This window comes from Coenobita brevimanus, chromosome 86, assembly GCF_032717465.1.
Source record: "Coenobita brevimanus isolate Jiangsu-jjx chromosome 86, ASM3271746v2, whole genome shotgun sequence".
NCBI classification, from domain to species: domain Eukaryota; kingdom Metazoa; phylum Arthropoda; class Malacostraca; order Decapoda; family Coenobitidae; genus Coenobita; species Coenobita brevimanus.
Genome location: NC_137039.1, coordinates 17,476,935 through 17,497,212, shown reverse-complemented (window position 1 = coordinate 17,497,212; position 20,278 = coordinate 17,476,935). Strand labels below are relative to the sequence as shown.

Here is a 20,278-nt window from a genome sequence, read left to right as displayed (position 1 = left end):
TGGCTTCGTAAAAAGTGTAAAGCTTATCATCATCTCTCCCTAAATAAAAGGGCATCATCATCATCATCATCATCATCATCATCATCATCATCATCATCATCATCCGGACCTCCTTTCCCACCCTAGGGCAGGGTGAGGAGTAGCAATGTCCAGACAGCCCAAATTTGCCCAATCCAATGGGCCACGCTTCCATTCGCTCATCATTCAAGCCCCCGGAATCCTGGCTCTATCGGATACGCCCCCCCCCCAAAAAAAAAAAAAAAATCATCACGTTCTGTAGCTTCACATAATCGTATCCGACAGTGTCAATCCAGACACTGCCATGCTAAAAAGGGGTACCAAAAATCCATGATCATGTGCTTCTCCTCACAACATTCATTCAGCCAGCCCGATCGCCTGTCAGTTCCCTAGCCTCACCGACTTCCAAACCTCTCTTCCTTACACATTCATCCACCACATCTCTCCACCTTCTCCTTGGCCTACCTCGCCTCCTCCCTCCTTCGAATTCGCTCAGATATACCTTTTTCACCCCTTTATTGTTATCCATTCTCTCCACATGACTATACCATCTCAGTACATTCTCTTCGATTCTGGTGTCCACCGACTTCCTCACTCCGCATCTTTCATGAATCACATTATTTCGTATCCTATCCACCCTCTGTACTCCACAAACATTCCTCAGCAGTCCCATCTCCACTGCTCTTACTCTTGACTTCATTTTCATGCCACACCATAGTCTCACATCCATATGTTAAAGTTGGCACTAACACTCCTTCATGTAAGCCTCGTGCAGCTGCAACACTCATGCCTCTGTTTCTTATCAAGGCCTTCATTGCACCAGCTACTTTCCTTCCTTGTGTCACTCTGCTTTCAACTTCTTTTGTGCATTTTCCTCTCTTTTCTATCATTGTACCCAGGTATTTGAACTCTCTCACCATTTCCAGTTTCCATTCACTGTGACATCGCACTGGGAGTCACCTTCTCTCTCAGTAACCATCACTTTACTCTTTTCTACATTTACCCTCAAGGCACGACGCTTACAGACATCAACAAAACTCTGCAATAGCCTACCCAGTGCAGAAACTTCGTATCTTCTTGTAATGTGTTTTGTAGATCAGTTATACATATAGTAGACTCGTGGACGAAAGGTTGTTATACACGAGTAGGTTTGTAAGTAGATAATCTTAATTACCTTTTGTCATGCAATGACAGGAGAGGTAAAGATTAGTATGAGACTATTTTTATTTGTCTTGGAAATATTAACAAAGTCCCTTTCACACAAGTGAAGTATAAAGTAGAGTCCCACTAGCTACCTCCCTGTTTAGCTCTCTCTCTCTCTGCCACCCTCTCGCGCCTGTTGCTAGCCCCTTTCTCTCCACTACCTGTCGGTTCCATGGCTAGCCCTTTTCTGAGCTCTGATTCCTATATTCTCGTTTAGTAGGGGTCGTGTCACGTGTGCTATACTGTCGTGGAAGCTTCTAGAACACTGTATGTCTGTGTGTGTATGTACTGCTTCCGGTGCATGTCCAGCATTCCTTCACTTACGAGTTGCAAGCTAATTTCCTTTTGGTTAATTCTCGCTGATACACTACCTATCTCACACCCTGGCTTGGTGCTTCTATTTATCTATTTATCTATCTATCCGTCTATCTATCTATGAGTTGTATTATTATAATATGGAGTCCTGACACAAGTTCTTGTCCAGTACTTGCAAGCAGAACTGCATCATCAGCATACAATAAATTAGAGATATTCCATCCATCACCATTCATTACCAGCGCCATCCCTCTCATCATTACCCGTGTTTTTACTTCTCTCATCATCCCACCCGTATATATATTTAACAATCATGGGGACAACACACAACCTTGTCGCACGCCCACACCGATCGTGAAACATTCACTTAGATGCCCATTAACCCTTACACATGCTTCACTACCATCATAAAAACCCTTGACGGCACCTAGCAGCTTACCCTCTACACCATACATACGCGGAACTTTCCACAATCCTTCTCTGTCCACTTTGTCATAGGCTTTTTCCAGATCCATGAATGCCATAAACACCTTATGGTCCTTCTCACAAGCCTTCTCTACTATCTGTCTCGCCGCAAATATTTGGTCCACACATCCTCTGCCACTCCTAAAGCCACCCTGTTCATCACTCAGTAGGACTTCTGATATCTCTCTTACTTTCTCTATAATAGCCTAATTCTTCCATATACCTTCCCTACCATACTCAATAAACTTATCCCACGATAATTTTGGCACTCACTTTGCTCACCTTTACTTTTGTACAGAGGTACAGTCACAGCCTTCTTCCACTCCGCGGGCACAGTTTCGCTCCTCCATGCCTTCTTACGTATCTCCAACAAGCACTTCATTCCACTCTTTCCACTACACTTAAGCATCTCTTCATACACCTCATCAACCCCAGCTGATTTCCCCTTTTTCAGCCGCCTCACAGCATTCTTCACCTCTGCGAGTGTCAAGTCTCCTGGTGCCGCATTCCTTCTTTGCACCCCCCCCCCCAACCAGCCATGTTTACAGCCGCTCTGCTCTCTCTGTTCCCATTCATCAGGCTTCCAAAATATTCTTTCTATCTGGTGCTTACTTCATATCCATGGGTAAATAATCTACCACCTACATTCACACCATCACGTTTCTTTTGGCTTTCATTTCTACATTTCCGCACCTCTTTCCAGAATAACTTTGTATTTTAAGAGTAGTTTGCATCCATTTTTCTTCCTAAATCCTCATTTACCTCCTGTTTCCTCTTCACTAGTCTCTCTATGTGTTTCTTACTCTCAACATATTCATGATAATATGTATAATTTTACTTACTCTCCTCCGTATACCTCACAAATCAGGGGTTCATATACTTTTCTTGCACACTAAACATTTGGAGTCATCTAGTGAGTAAATAAACAATTTTGAAAAAAGACAACATTCATTCATATGTAATGTGCCATTAATCACCTTTTCAGTTTATGTCGATACACGCATATTGAGATAAAGGTATAAGTATATAGAAACTGCAGCATCGTCACGTTACTACCAACAGCTAGATCAGTATAAGCCAATAAGATTCACACCCAACACACAGGAACACCATTACGCGTGGATAGACGTTTGTTGTGCCATGCGTATATGGGTTACAATTAGCAACGCGTTTTATGCGTTGTATACCATGATTTATGTAATATCCGAAACCAGCGTAAACATAATGGGGTCATTACGGTAGGGTACGCTGGTCAGCATTTTCCCGGTGTTGTATATTTATATAGAACCTTTTCAGTCATGTTAATGTATTCTTTCCCCTCCTCCGCCTTATGATGCACCTCCTGCCCTATTGTTGGCCCTCTAAATACATTACTTCCTCTCCTCCGTGTCCTTGTCATTGTAGTTACAACAGGTATTTATACAAAAGTGTTACATCATTATCCCAAACAGCATGTCTACCACAGCAGATGTTATACTGTGCATCTACTGTATGCTTTGCCTGACGCTATTTACAGGTTCTCTTTGGCTGTTAATACTAGTGGCACCCACAGTAATAACTATCTACATCAGAATGCATACAGATGACCCCATTTCTATTATAACACCAAATAATAATAATAAAAATAATCATGATAATGATTATTTGTTGTTTCTACTGCTACTACTATTACGAATACTAACGAATACTGCTAGTCGTAATGAAGAACTTGTCAGTATTTTCTGCCAGCCTTTGTGTGTGTGTGTGTGTGTGTGTGTGTGTGTGTGTGTGTGTGTGTGTGTGTGTGTGTGTGTTTGTGTGTGTGTGTGTGATGGATAGGCCTGCAACATTCGGGCCTTTCATCTAACTTTCGCTCTGTTGAGCACCACCTCTCCTCCTCTAAACCTCACCTTCTTTTTCTACCGGAGACTCAGCTGTCTGAGGCAACTGACAGCAAACCCTATTCTGTATCCTCCTACTTTCTCTATACTCATTTCAAAGCCAAAGGTGGCTGTTGTGTATACAAACGCAACGACTTATTTTGCTGTCGTGTTCCTGAACTTGATTCTTCTGAATTCTCCACACTCTGGCTTCGGCTTTCCTGTCATTCTCTGACTAAATATATCTGTGCTGTTTACTTATCCCCTAATTCTACTGACTATCAAAAATTCTTCGACTATCTTACTTCTACGATGGAACACATTCTGTCCATTTCTCCTTTCTCTGAAATCTCTATTCTTGGAGATTTCAATGTTCACCACCACCTTTGGCTCTCCTCTCCTTTCACGGATCCACCTGGTGAACAAGCCTACATCTTTTCTATCCTTAATGACCTAGAGCAGCTTGTACAGCACCCTTCCCGTATCCCTGACCGCCTTGGAGAGAGCTCCAACATACTTGACCTCTTCCTCATAACTAATCCTTCTGCTTACTCTGTTAATCTTTTCTCTCCGTTGGGCTCCTCCGATCACAACCTTATTACCTTAACCTTTCCTATAACTCCGGTACGGCCTGTGGACCCTCCAGGGAAACGTCGTCTGTGGCATTTTGGAGCCACGGACTGAGAGGCCCTCAGGCAGTACTTCTTTGATTTTCCCTGGAATGATTATTGCTTCCATGGCCGTGAGCCATCTGAGTGTGCCTTGCGCATTACGGAGGTTATTCTCTCGGGCATGGAAGCATACATTCCTTTCTCATATCCTTTGACTAACGCATAAAAGCCTTGGTTTAATCACGCTTGTTCTAATGCTGTCCGCAACAAGGAGAAGGCCCACAAAAGGTCCGGAGCCAACCCACCCCTGAATCACATCATCTTTACGTTTCTGCCCGGAATCGTGCTAAGTCTGTTCTTCGCTCTACTAAAAATAATTTCATCCATACTAAATGCTCTCAACTCTCCAACTCGAATTCTTCCCGCTCCTTCTGGCACCTTGCCAAAAATCTTTCTAACAACTTTACCTCATCATCCTTCCCTCCTCTTTTCTACTCTGATGGTTCTGTAGCTATTTCTTCTACTGATAAAGCAGATTTCTTCGCTCAGACTTTCTCCTCCAGTTCCACCTTAGACGATTCCGGTGCTGTTCCTCCATCACTTCCCCCTCTGACTTCCTCATGGCTGACATTAAAATTTCTTCAGTTGATGTATTTTCTGCCATCACTGGCCTCAGTACTAACAAGGCATATGGGCCTGATGGGGTCCCTCCTGTTGTTCTCAAGAACTGTGCTTCTGTGCTTACACCCTGCCTAGGCAAACTCTTTCGCCTTTGTCTGTCAACATGTACCTTTCCTTCTTGCTGGAAGTTTGCTCTCATTCAGCCAGTCCCAAAGAAGGGTGACCACTCCCAACCCTCCAACTATCGTCCAATTGCTTTAACGTCCTGTATTTCAAAAGTTTTCGAGTCAATTCTTAATAGAAAAATTTTAAGGCATCTTTCCTATCACAACCTTCTTTCCGATCGTCAGTATGGGTTCCGTCAGGGACGCTCCACTGGCGATCTTCTCACCTACCTTTCAGACTCCTGGTCATCCTCCTTTCGGGACTTTGGCGAAAGCTTTGCCATTGCACTTGACATCTCAAAGGCTTTCGATCGAGTCTGGCATAAATCTTTAATTTCCAAACTGCCCTCCTACGGTTTCTATCTTTCTATCTGTGCCTTCATCGCTAGCTTCCTTTCTGGTCGTTCTATAGCCGCTGTTGTAGACGGCCATCGCTCTTCTCCTAGATCTATCAAGAGTGGTGTTCCTCAGGGCTCTGTCCTATCGCCAACTCTCTTCCTTTTATTCATCAATGATCTTCTAAACTGTACATCTAACCCTATCCACTCATACACTGATGACTCCACCCTTCACCTTTCCATTCGGTTCCTGCAACGCCCATCTCAACAGTTACTTCAAGAAACAAGGGATGAGGCTAAGGCACACCTAATGTCTGACTTGGCTCGTATCTCTGACTGGGGTAAAAATAATATGGTTGTCTTTAATGCATCTAAGACTCAGTTCTTACACCTATCAACCCGACAAAATCTTCCACAGATATACCCACTAATGTTTAATAATATTCAGCTTAATCCTGCATCATCCTTGAACATGCTTGGGGTTTCATTTACTCGGGACTTATCTTGGAAAGATCATATTACATCTCTTGTAAAATCTGCTTCCAAGAGATTGGGTGTGCTAAGGCGACTCTGCTCTTTCTTTACCCCTGCACAATTGTTGACTCTATACAGGGGTTTTATCCTCCCCTGTGTGGAGTACAACTCTCATGTGTGGGGAGGCTCCCCACATACAGCTCTTCTCAATAGGGTGGAGTCAAAGGCTTTTTGTCTAATTAACTCTCCTCCTCTTACTGACTCCCTTCAACCTCTGTCTCTTCGCCGCACTGTTGCATCTTTATCTCTTTTCTATCGCTACTTTAATGGTCACTGCTCCTCTGAACTGTCTGCTTGCATTCCTCCACCTCTACGACGGGCGCGTAGCACCCGTCTGGCAGCAAACTCTCATCACTTTTCTGTCCAACTCTCTAATGCAAGAGTTAACCGTTACTCCCAGTCTTTCATTTATGCAACAGGTCAGCTCTGGAACTGTCTCCCTCTGTCTGTATTTCCTGCTGCCTATGATCTCCAGTCTTTCAAACACAATGTGTCCAGGCATCTCAAAATGATTGGATCTTGAATTTGGCTCTCTATTGTATTTTGTTTTTCTCTTGGAGGGAACTGTTACTGCGGGCTCATGGCCTTTGGTTCCTTCTTCCTCGCATTAAAAAAAAAAAAATGTAGCACATGAGTTTCGCAGTGTTGTAAAACTATCCAGCAGTATCTACATTTTTCCCCTCTTCAGTCCTTAGGGGGAGGTCGGATCCCACCTCCCACGTATACAGCGTAGTAAATTATTGCATAAGGGAAGTTAGAAACACTTAAGGTAACTCAGATTATCTTGTAAAGCATGGTTTCAGACATGTGTTTAGACCTCATGGGTGTATGTGGGGGTAATGGCTCCACCAGCCGTTAAACTCTCCAGACAAAGGTCAAGTATTTCAGATACGACATCGGCATAAAAAAGTTGCGGAGAAAAAATTCTTAATACTGTAAATGTATGTGTTGTTATACGCTGTTGGCCGGTTGTGGCTGTTAAGGCCCTACTAATATTCACATTTACAATCACTGGGAAAATGAAGAAGAATAGGACACGGGCACATATGCGCAAAGTTGTAGACCAGGGTCTCATAATAAACGTACCAGTTTTCAACATACTGAGGCCCAAGGGCATATCTGGGTTTCAGTGTCAGCAGCATTAATGACTGAAATTGGTTAGGGACAGCAAATACACAACCAAATGTCATGGCACGGTATAACAATGGCAACGCATGGTCCATGATTCACCCTAGGGAGCGCTTTTCCCGTTGCCAGCACCCTCCTCCGCACGACTTAAGGTGTCTGTAAATGGGTGGTGGTCGGATAAGAGGCTATCATTATATCTCTGCAGAGCAACACTTGCAGGCGCAGGTATGCAGTGGTCATAGTACCGGGTATTATCAAACAAACTGCACATCTACGGTACTTTATTCTATGCATTCCTCTCTAACACGCTTTGTAGGTTATTCACAGGCACTTTGAACACAGTCACACCATAAAAAAAAATAAACATGCAATTTTGTTGTTTCAGTACATATTAATAACGTTATTAAGAGACACACCATGGAAAATATGAGAGTGTTATCACAGTCCGTGACTCAACCGGTAATCATGGTTACTCCTGCATTCTCTTACTGTGCATCTCTACCTGCAGGGTGCCACTGACCGCCCCAAGAGATCTGCCGTGCAGCTCACTCGGGATCTGGATTTGGTCTGTAGTCCTCTCACCAATAGACGACGCCTCCACGAGCATCACATACACCGTTACATCCCTGCTCACAAAGAGAAGCTAACTCCTGCACACAGAGATGCTCGCCTTGGTTTTGCACTCCAGCACTCTGTCTACGACCTAGATTTTTGGAGGGATGTCATATTTACTGGTGAAAAGTGTTTCACCTCTGTTGAGGCAGGGTGTAGACAGGTATGGAGGCCTTTAAACACCAAATACGTGGAGCAGCATATTCAGGAGCGTCAAGCGAGTGGGAGAGTCTCGGTTTCTATGTGGGGATGGATGTGGGCGTATGGGCCAGGCGAGCTGACAGTGGTTGACGGACGCCTGACGGGTGAGGAATACATCCGTATTCTTGAGGATATCCTCCTGCCACCAGTGAGGGCCATGGCCATTCCTGCACCAGCTCCAATTAAACTAGTCCATGATAGGAGTCCTATTCACACAAGTAGAATAGTCCAGGAGTGGTTGCAATGGCACAACGAGATACAGTTGTTGGACTGGCCCACAAAAGAGTGTGACCTAAATCCAGTAGAAAATATGTGGGCCATAATGACCCGTGACTGGGATGTTGGGGAGGACAGGACAGTTCCTGAAATTGTAAATAAATGCCACGAGGTATGGGAGACCATCAGACTACGCCCCAGTATATGCTGGAACCTCATTGAATCTATGCCAACTAGGTTATATGAGGTGATAGATGCACGTGGTGGGTGGACTGGCTATTAGCTGAATAACTGTTTTGCATATCATGACTTCATATTCCTTACTTTACATGTAAACTGCAAGCATGTATTAACAAACATTATAATTCGTATTGAAATATCCTGCTTATGCATATTTAACAGAATCAGTTACTGAAACCATGACGGCAAACATAAAAATATGTAATATGAGTACATAAATACCTGGAATTATTTAAGGTGCATTGTGCTATTATTATCATCCACACCATAGTTGACATGTAATATGAGTATCTGTGCCAGAAAATAACATGTATGAATACATGCATATGTTACAGATAACATATGGTAATATTTTTGTAATGCTAATCACAGTAGAGGTTCGAGCCACTTTCACATCTCAATTCCTCAGTGAATGCTTTTCCACTAGACGAGAGATTTATCCCTTCTTTCACCTGTGGGCCTCAACCACACTTCCCAAAGCAGTCACAAAGTTTTGTATTGCACCGTAATATTCCCACTTTGTGTGTGCATTCATTATGGAGGGCGATAACTGGTCACCGTATGATTAACCGATACTCCATAGTAAATAATCAGTATTTTGTATGGGTTACATGTTTCTTTTATGATGGACTGAACAACGGAAGGCTAATGTGGTCCCTTTATATCTCATTTATATTGGACCTGTCAACGCCCGTACTGATTTTATGACAAGATACAAACGTTAGTGTTCAGGGACAGTGGTTAGCAACTGGAGCTGTATTCGCTGTCATGCATTGATAATTTGTGTGCTCTCTGGCTCAAGCTTTCAGTATACAGTTTAGGCAGATACTTAGTAAATCCTGTGATGGAACTGCACACAAGTCTGTGACATGTATAATAAACGGTACATTAAATAATTTACATACCAGGAATATATGACACGAGAACTACCGCTTACTCGAACCACTCTTAAAGGAAAGGGTGTAAACTCCCACCGATAGGATAAATGCTGTAGAAACTCTGGCACATTATGAGAACATTAATTGCATTTAGAATCTGTTCATTCTAGTAATTAAGGGGGATAGTGCGATGGTCGGATCTGGGACTTGAGACAGGCCGACGTTAATGTTGTTGGAGAAGGAGGATGGTAGGCTGGTATAACGTTAGCACCCGACGACAAGCATATCTTCAGTGAACTAATTAGCACTATTAACAAAATAATTGGTTTATAATTCTTTCTTACACCATGTGGTCTCATATTTCACAGGCCTGAGCCATGAATATTAAAATTTTTCTCTTTAATGATAACAACATAGATACTTTGCAAAACCTGTTCGAGATGGTGGCAGTCACGAACTTACTGTGTCTGTATCTTTTTTTTTTTTTTCTTTTTACTGTTTATGGGGCTGTAAAGGACACGATAATTAACTTTTGAACAGTCTTTGGTAAGACGTAAGCACTTGTGAGCTTACGAATGATGATGGACGACCGTGACCTATAATGTATATGAATGGACCTGAGTGAGTGGCTAAGTGCCCCTCTCCATACCTCCCTCCCTCTTTCTCTCTCGCTACCCCAGTTGTCTGACCTCTGTAGGATACTTTCTAATAATCAATGTGTAACAATGTCTATATTACTGGTATTCCAAAACAGCCGCACCCACCAAGTCTTTCTCGTAGCCTCCTCCTTTATCTATTGTATTGTCGCGTGAAATTGTACGATAATGTGGTGGAGTGTAACGTAATGGGCAGAGGGTAAAGGTGAAAAAAGCCTGGTTTGGAAAGACAGAAACAAGAAGGAAAGTTGTAAACCAACGAGGGAGCCCCACCTGTTAGGGTTTGTTTACACAATGTTCCCCATGGATGATGGTCGTGCACACTAAAATATGCATCGTTTATTCTTTTTCACTTTCTCCAGTATTTAGAATTAATACTAATGACAAAATACGTGCAACAAATATACAATGCTCTGTCATTATCAGTCCCTCATGATATGAGACATAGTAAATCAACATATTCTTATGTGTAATTCCGTTTCTGTGAGTTAAACAGTTCCACAGCTCTAACTACGTTTGCAGGATGATGTCGATGGGAAACTACAAATCGTTAAATAATATAAAGTGTTAAATAAGTATAAACACAATTATACATATCTTTATCATTATCTCATAAATAATAACACTAAGATGACCAAATCTAGTATATAAAAATCTTTAAAGAACCACTTTCCGGCAGTCAATCTGTCACCAGGTTTATCTACTATGAATATCATCATAGTGCACACACTGAATACTGCTGCAGTTGCACATATATACGATCAGGCTTTCCACCAGCCGTACTGCATGGTGCCACGAAGCTTATGGTCGCCCACCACTTCCACACATGGGGCCTCTTACATTAAACTCATTCGTTTATTACGTTGCCGATAAATAGTTTGCAGATAATAAGTCTTGAATTCGCTTCAGAGCTAATGGTGATGGAGATGCACTGTGATTCTAGTCGTAAGTTGATGTAACGATTCAAGGGAATAACTGTCTGATCTCTCTAAACACTGTCGCATTTACTGATTAAAAGAAAAACAACACGTTTCTGTGGATTCTAGTCAAAACAGCCGTTTGTTTGCGTTTCCATGCGATGCTGTCATAACGTTGGGTTACAAATGGATAGCAGTGTATTACAAAAACAGACGATTAAACATGATTCATGACAGGATAAAGAGAAGACTCACAGCAGGAAACATTTATTCCCTCACGCACTACAGGACTCTCTCTCTCTCTCAAGCTAACTGTTGCCATGCGATGTTTTAATAATTAATTTTCTCAAATGACGTGCTATACCAACCTGGTTTCTCACCCTCATGTTTTCCATTATACTTCCATTTGTTATGCATATATAACTGTCTAGAGGAAATGGTGTCTATTCCTCCCATGTTACGTATCGATGGATTCGCTATAGGAGCGGGAGGGTGGCCGGGCTGAAGGGGAGTTAGTGTCACGGTGTAATTGACCAATTTCAGCTGGAGTTAGGACACTGAATATGCATGACAACTGCAATATGGCACGTAACCACCCGAGTCGTGTGACAGGTTGGTGTTCGTTTTACACCAATAAGAAATATGCCCAACATTTATCCCGAACTGATAACTCAGTAACGACAACACCCCCCCACCACCTACCCCCAGTCACCATCACTACCCTTCCTCCTTACAACTCACACCGCAGACCACCAACTGTTGCCAGAACTGGGACGGCATGTACAGTGGTTTAGATTCACTGCTCCGGGGTTCACAAGGTTCACTCACAGGACAGGACTTTTGAACGTGAGTGTACTTACATGTATACATATATATCTCAAAAACTAGAGGTGATGACTGAAAACGGATTTCGAATCTGAAATCAGCACCCCAAAATTTGGTTTTGAACACCTAATTTCATGCTTGCCTCAAATTTTTTGTAAACCAGTGTAATATGACGCTCACTATAAAAGTAAGGCCTGTACATATGCGATGATATGATGCTCTGTATAATAGTAAGGCCTGTACGTATGTGATAAAGTAGAAACGGGTGTAATGTTAGTGGAAAAGTATTTTATAAGTTGAAAAATAGTGTAAGTTCAAACAAGTCCTAGTGAGTTCACTATGTGCAAAGACACAACTATCTTCCCAAAGTTTCACGAGCATATATTGGAAAAATCGAACCATTTGCAACACACAGTAGTAGAAATTGGATTTTCATTGTATTTCGCCAGGTGTAAATTATCTTTAGAAGGAACTGGGAGGACAGAGTTGTCTTTCATTGTAGGCTACATTTGCGATAATATGACAGTATAATAGTAAGGCCTGTAAATATGTGATAACAATTACATAAAGTGGAAACGGGTGTAATGTTAGTGGAAAAGTATTATATAAGTTGAAAAGTAGAGTGTAAGTTGAAACAACAGTCATAGCAAGTTTACTCACTACGTACAAAGACAACTATCTTCCCAAAAGTTGACGAACATATAGCGGAAAAATCGAACCATTTGCAACAAGCAGTGGTAGAGATTGGGTTTTCAGTGTATTTTACCAGGTGTAAATTATCTTTGGACGGAACTGGGAAGATAGTTTTGTCTTTCATTGTACATATGCGATAATATTACGCTAAATAAAATCATAAGGCTTGTAAATATGTGATAACAGTTCTATAAAGTGGAAACGGGTGTAATGTTAGTGGAAAAGTTTTATATAAGTTGAAAAAGGAAATGTAAGTTGAAACAACAGTCATAGCGAGTTTGCTCACTATGTAAATATGCGCTAATATTACGCTAAATATAAACGTAAGGCCTGTAAATATGTGATAACAGTTCTATAAAGTGGAAACTGGTATAATGTTAGTGGAAAAGTATTATGTAAGTAGAGAAAATGAAATGTATGTTGAAACAACAGTCATAGCAAATCGTATGTGACCAATTTGGGCAATTTTGCCATGCTCATTCAATGGAACAATGCTTATTTCAACTAAATTTTTTTGTGTGAAAACCAGCATATTCTTGTACTACATGTTATTTTGTTCCAAATTCATAAATATCTGCATTGTTCTGAGTGATTTCCAATACATTCCTCAACCATAGAAAACGGGACAGCACCCGAGTGCCTTTACAGAATACGGTACCAAGTGCGCGGTGGCTCACCTGTTTTGACCGTTTCTCTGTGATCTGCCATCGTTTCTCACCGAAAGCGGAGGTTTGAGCCAAAATAAAAACAAATCCAAAATCTCCCAGGATTGAGGGGGGGGGGGTCAGTGGTGGAAAATTGGCCGGGATGGGATGGGTTAAATTTCCGCTCTTACCCCCCATCCCGGCTCTGCAACATATTTCACTATACCAATAATGCTTATGTATAGTTTTGGGGCACTGCTGTGATTAGATTTGGTGTTTGCAATAGGAAATTTGGTGTTTGTGAAGCATTCCTGGTCGTTATTAGCTGTTGGCCCAACGAAGATTGTGCTACTGTTTCTAAGCAACTACACTGCCTCTACCCTGCACCAAATGTGAGTATTCAGCAATAAAAAATAGAGACAGTGAATCATGTAAATATATTGTGCATATCTAGTATACAAAGAGTTGGTGAAATACATGCAGTAGCTTAGAGGAAGGCAGGAAACTGCCCTACAGTCATGACATGGCGTGGGTACACCGTATTTTTTTGCATTGTTCTCGAAAACTATGAGGCGTACGGGAACCGTTTTGGGCTCAAATAAAAGCCAATGAAATTTTCCATAGGAAGATAATATAAAAACATAACACTTGCTGGAAAAGTTTTTCGCTAGAACTCTCCGGAAATGAATTTTACTTTTTCTCTTATTACTCGAACATCATACTTCGTATCAAAATGCAACCTTCCCCATTTGAAAGCTAATAAAATTTCCATTCCAGTGATGTAAAACATGTTGAGATTGATTATTCAACATTCGAGTTGTGATGTTGGGAAGTGAGATGCATGTTCCTGAATGTTTATTCAGACGGCCCTAACGTCTATATATCTATCTATTGCCAGACGCCTCAATCCCGTTCGGGGTGGCCACAAACAAATCGCCTCTACGTCGCCCTGTCCCCCGCCATTTCACTGCCCTGCTCCCAACTCACCCCCCCCCCTCTCTCATATACCTCTCCACCCCATCCCTCCATCTCATCCTCGGCCTCCCCCTCCCTCTTCCCCCCTCCACCTCACTCACATACACACTCGTCGTCAGTCTTTCACCCTCCATCCTTTCCATATGGCCAAACCACCTCAGTGTATTCCTCCTAACGCTTCCTATCACATCCACATCCACACCACAACGCTCCTTTATATCCTCATTTGTCAGCCTGTCTCTCCATGTGACTCCACAGGCTCCTCTTAAATAACTCATTTCCACTGCTCTCACTCTTGACTTGTGTCCTTCCAGCAACGTCCAAGCTTCACTTCCATACGTTAGAGTTGGTATCACAATACTGTCATATACATATAGTTTTTTTTTTTTTTCTTATCGTGTAGAACAAACATTGGTGAATAGGAATATGTGGGTTTTGTGGCAAAATAAGTCTGGGTGGTGAAAATAAGCCGGAAATACACTTCTTCGGAGCGCGCAGCGGGTGGAGGAGGAGGGGAGAAAACCTGATGTGTTGTGGAACACAAAACTTATTTAACTTATCTGCACATGATAGGAGTAAGTGCAATAGTGAATTGTTTGAAAAATTACAGGTTCTTTAGTTACTGTCTAAAACTTGTACAAAAATGAAATCGTAATTTTTGTTTTCAAATTAGTTTGTGCCACTGTAAATAAAGGACAGCCGTACAATGCAAAATTTGTGTTTTTCTTAACCATAACGTTTTTTTTTTTTCTTTTTTTCAAATTCGGGAATTTGTAATTATAATTGATTTGTTTTGCAGTAATTGTATTTGTAATGTAATTGCTATTCTCAAATGTATTTGTAATTATAATTGTAATTTTAAAACAACGTAATTGTAATTGTAATTAAATTTTTAAAGTGTAATTGTTCCAACCCTGCGTAGGATGGGACTGGAATGTATTGGTGTTGTGATGAGGAGAGGTAGATTGAGATGGTTTGGGCATGTGGAGAGGATGGGGGATGAAAATTGGGTGCAGAAGATAAAAAGTATTAATATTGGTGGTGGGGTTGCGACGGGTAGACCGAGAATGACATGAGACGAGGTCATTAAGTGTGACCTCAGGGTTAAGGGACTGAACAGGGAGGCTACAATAGATCGTGCAGCATGGAGGGCCGCCATTAGGTGACCGAGGCCGACGCATGCAAACATGTTGGAGCCTTCAAAAACGAATGAACGAGCATAATATATAATATATATATCTGTCTATCCATCAATTGCCAGACGCCTTAATCCCCTGCGGCGTGGCTACAAACAAATCGCCTCCACGTCGCCCTGTTCCCCGCCATGTCACTGGCCTGCTCCCAACTCACACCCTCCTCTCTCATATACCTCTCAACTCCATTGCTCCATCTCATCATCGGCCTCCCCCTCCCTCTCCCCCCCACCACCTCACTCACATACACTCTCCTCGTCAGTCTCTCACCCTCCATCCTCTCCACATGGCCAAACCTCCTCAGTGTGCTCCTCCCAACGCTTCCTATCACATCCACATCCACACCACAACGCTCCTTTATATCCTCATTTGTCAGCCTGTCTCTCCATGTGACTCCACAGGCTCCTCTTAAATAACTCTTTTCCATATATATATATATATATATATATATATATGTGTGTGTGTGTGTGTGTTTTAGGTAGGACACTCACCATCCGCTCACTCGATGTAGTGCTGTTGTCGGGTATCTGCCCTTTCCTTTTCTCCATCCTTCTTCCTCTCTATCCTCTTCTGTCTTCCTTTCCTTCATTCTTTCCTTGTCCTGCTGCCTACGGGTAACTTTACACTCCTCTCTCTCTTTCTTTCCTTCTTTCTTTCCAGTGAGTGACAAGCCAAATGGTTTCCTGTACACAGGAAACCATTTGCTACACTGGGTGGTAACCATATAACCGAATTTTGGCACCTGGTGGTTTAGTGGGTAATTATTGCGCTCCAGTCGGAATAAGCCGGTGAAGGTTTATATCCAAAGGATGGTTGGCGTAGATTACTCATGTTATGCCACTCAGGGATGAGCGAGGCTGAACATTCTCATCTTAAATATCGGGACCAACTGCCTAGCCCCGAGGTCATATGGTCCTCATGGGGCAATGTAGGACTGGATGATGGATGGATGGATATCTATCTATCTATTTATCTGTGTGTATTATCACCGTACAGTGATATTACTGATCCCATTATAGTCACCGCACAGTGAAAAGAACAATGGCTTTATTATCACCGGTCGGTGATCATATGTTTTTCGGTATTTTAACCGAGAATCTGAAATAAATTATGGTTACTTATCAATTGCCATCATAGGATGTTAAAAGGTATTTAATAAAAATACAGTTATTCCATATTAAAATCAAAAGGTATTTAATAAAAATACATTTATTACATATTAAAATCAAAAAGTATTTTATGAAAATACATTTATTCCATATTCCATACTGAATATTAGGCCACAGCAAGATTTAAACAGTACTAGTTTTAAACAGTCTTAGTGGCAGTGGTATACAGAACATTACGCATCATTTGAATCACTACTAATTATCGCTTTCTTGCTTCCTTTTGTGGACTGCTTACTTGTTTTCCGTTTGACTCCAGCTTTAGCAACTTTAGAATGATTAAATCGTCCTAATACCTTTGACTCTTTAGGACGACCCCTCATTTTTACCGTAGGAAGATGAGCATTCATTAACTGTAGTCGTTGTGAATCTGCTGTTGTGATTGGTGAAGCTGGTGTGTGTGACGTCGGTGAAGCTGGTGTGTGTGACGTCGGTGAAGCTGGTGTGTGTGACGTCGGTGAAGCTGGTGTGTGTGACGTCGATGAAGCTGGTGTGTGTGACGTCGATGAAGCTGGTGTGTGTGACGTCGGTGAAGCTGGTGTGTGTGACGTCGATGAAGCTGGTGTGTGTGACGTCGGTGAAGCTGGTGTGTGTGACGTCGGTGAAGCTGGTGTGTGTGACGTCGGTGAAGCTGGTGTGTGTGACGTCGATGAAGCTGGTGTGTGTGACGTCGGTGAAGCTGGTGTGTGTGACGTCGATGAAGCTGGTGTGTGTGACGTCGATGAAGCTGGTGTGTGTGACGTCGATGAAGCTGGTGTGTGTGACGTCGATGAAGCTGGTGTGTGTGACGTCGGTGAAGCTGGTGTGTGTGACGTCGATGAAGCTGGTGTGTGTGACGTCGATGAAGCTGGTGTGTGTGACGTCGGTGAAGCTGGTGTGTGTGACAACGATGAAGCTGGTGTGTGTGACGTCGATGAAGCTGGTGTGTGTGACGTCGGTGAAGCTGGTGTGTGTGACGTCGGTGAAGCTGGTGTGTTTGACAACGATGAAGCTGGTGTGTGTGACGTCGGTGAAGCTGGTGTGTGTGACGTCGGTGAAGCTGGTGTGTGTGACGTCGGTGAAGCTGGTGTGTGTGACAACGATGAAGCTGGTGTGTGTGACGTCGGTGAAGCTGGTGTGTGTGACGTCGGTGAAGCTGGTGTGTGTGACAACGATGAAGCTGGTGTGTGTGACGTCGGTGAAGCTGATGTGTGTAACGTCGGTGAAGCTGATGTGCTTGACATCTGTGGACTAGCAGCATACTGGTAATCATTACCCTGTTCCCAGCAAGTAAGAATACGTTTCAGCATATCAAGTCGTGCTTTGTACACTTCAGTTCCACTATTAGTTAGCACTGCTGTGAGGCGCTGCATTGTCTCTTGACTCTCTCGGAATTTTTGGGCAGGGGTCATTGGACACTGGGGTCGTGTAATGTGCATGATGGAGGTCTTGGGTTCTAAAGCCACTGCAGGAATCAATGTATTCCCCTTCCGCCATCGGGACTGCATGCTGATAGTTGAAACATCAATATTCTCTTGTCTTACAACGGCAATAATGTGATTACATGGCAAGAAATGTTGACTATAAAAAGTGCATGAGCAGCTGAGTTCAGCACCAGATTCACCCTTTCTCATTGCTTTTTGGTCAGTAGACCCTATTTTCACAACAAAGAGGCCAGGCGAATCTAATGTGATCGATAAAGAATCTGAGGACTTGGATAACTTATGGTGTTTCATCATGAGTTTAACTGCATGTTCCGTGAACTGACTGTATAATTTGTTCAATAGAACATCATGAACTCCATATTCAACGGATGTACATGTCTGCAAAAACTGCTTGTAGGCTCGCTCATCATTTAAGATGGAATTATGAAGCATAATTTTACGTATGCACTCAGACATCGATGTAGTTGATGTTAGGAAGTGCTTTAGTTTACCGTTTTCTGCTTCAATGTGGTTGTTAGTGTCATTTCCAAATGTTAACTTAGCAGATCGTAGGTATGTGGCCCACATATCTTTACAGTTTATCCAGTTTGTACATATATATTGAAACATACTGGAATCTTGCTGTTGTAACACAGACAAGGTAGACCGAAAGGAATTTTCATTATGGGCATAGACAAGTTGTTTCAGAGTACCAAAAATTTCGTTCTTTTTAGTGACAGGAAGCACAAGTTCAGACACCTTTTTCTTGAAATATTTCAGGACATGAAATTTGCAAAGTAACAAGTCTGCTTTCGGAAGTAAGGCACGGACTGCTTGAATTTCGTTCTGGTCCTTGTCAGTCATAACTGTCTTGGTCTGGTTTACATTCTCCATCATCCTACAAAATGATGACATTACCTCCCGCATTATGTCTGCTGTTTCACTCCTTACAAATGCGTAAAAGACAGCCCTGCCACGACCTAGGTTGTCTTGGACAAGAATCATGTAGAGCTGATAATTATATCTGTTAATTTTGTAAGTTCCATCCATGAAAATTATTTCTGGATATTTACAGTACATGCTTATCATCTCATTAGTAGCAAATGCAATCATTTGGATGGCCCTACTTTCATCCACTGATATATCTACCTTTCCTTTTCCTGCATCCACAATTTCATCCACTATTTCTGTCAACTTACCGATGTCTGACATTCCATCCTCACTTTGCACTTTCCGCTTCAAATTTCGTACATCTTGCATGGTTACTGCTTTATGGTATTTACCCTGGAGGAAGGATTTTAATTGCTTGTTGTCTGGGTTAAGTTTCACTACATCCTCTGCGTCTCCCATCTCCGAACTTGTCAGTCTGCGTTTCTGGCTATAGAAGGGCTGTAAAACTACACTGACCTCATGATTATGCTGCAGATACGTCTTTGTGATAACCAGCTTGTTTTTTCTTGCTGTTAGTGCCACCAACACATTACAGCCACATGGAAGATATCGCTGTTTTTGTCTTATACCCAGTCCTTTCCGTTTCGGACTGCCGTAGTGTACACACACGAATGAAACAGAGCCGTACTTCAGTTCGACAGGGATTTGCTGCTGACGACGCTTATTTTCACTGATAACGGAGCTAGAAGACTTCACTCGAAACACGGACCCTGTGTGATTCTGATATTTCTTGAAAAAGTAGTCAAATTCTACAAAAGAGTTAAACGTGTCAGTGGAGAAAATATCCCTGAAGACAGATGTTGTGTCTGTACCGGTACATGTGTCTGCCTGTATGTCGTCTTGCCCGTAGTCAGCAGATGAACTAGCTGGATATTCCTGTGGTTCTGCTGACGTGTGTAACTCCATGTCGTTTGGCTCATGGTTGGTAGGAGAAGGATAATCTGGAACTTCTGCGTAAGTGTCTTCCTCCACGTTGTCTTGCCTGGTAGGAGAAGGATAATCTGGATCTTCTGCGTAATTGTCTTCCTCCATGTTGCCTTCGCTGAGGTCAGCAGGTCACTGATACTATCGAGTCGAACGCCAGGCTATACTGCGGTGGCGGGAGTGGAGGCGACTGTTTACAAAACACGTCCTTGCACCTCCCTTCCTAATCCCCCTTCACTACCCTAATGTTGTAACTACTTGTCTGAGTGATAAACAAAGCTCCTGAAATCCCTCCCTCAATACTTCCCCTCCTTACCCTCTCACCACCTCCCTCCCTACTCCCCCTTCACTGGCCTTTAACTACTACCAGTCATAAACAAAGCTCCTGATATCCCTCCCTCCCAATCCCCCTTCACTACCCTCAGAACACTTAGCCAATGTCCGTACACCGTGATAATAACGTTACCAGCAATATCACCGCGCTGTGATAATAACGTCACCTGTAATATCACCGCGCTGTGATAATAA

The 20,278-nt window shown here is 42.5% G+C and overlaps 1 protein-coding gene across 1 annotated transcript; it reads right to left on the bottom strand.

The window, feature by feature from the left end:
* Window positions 1–8,670: 8,670 nt before the first annotated feature.
* On the bottom strand, window positions 8,671–19,858 carry LOC145410593 (uncharacterized). The gene is made up of 2 exons (XM_080280708.1): window positions 19,075–19,858; window positions 8,671–8,696 (listed from the first exon to the last, which is right to left on the bottom strand). The coding sequence occupies exons 1-2, from the start codon at window positions 19,856–19,858 to the stop codon at window positions 8,671–8,673; spliced, it is 810 nt and encodes a 269-aa protein (XP_080136834.1).
* Between the last annotated feature and the right edge of the window lie 420 nt (window positions 19,859–20,278).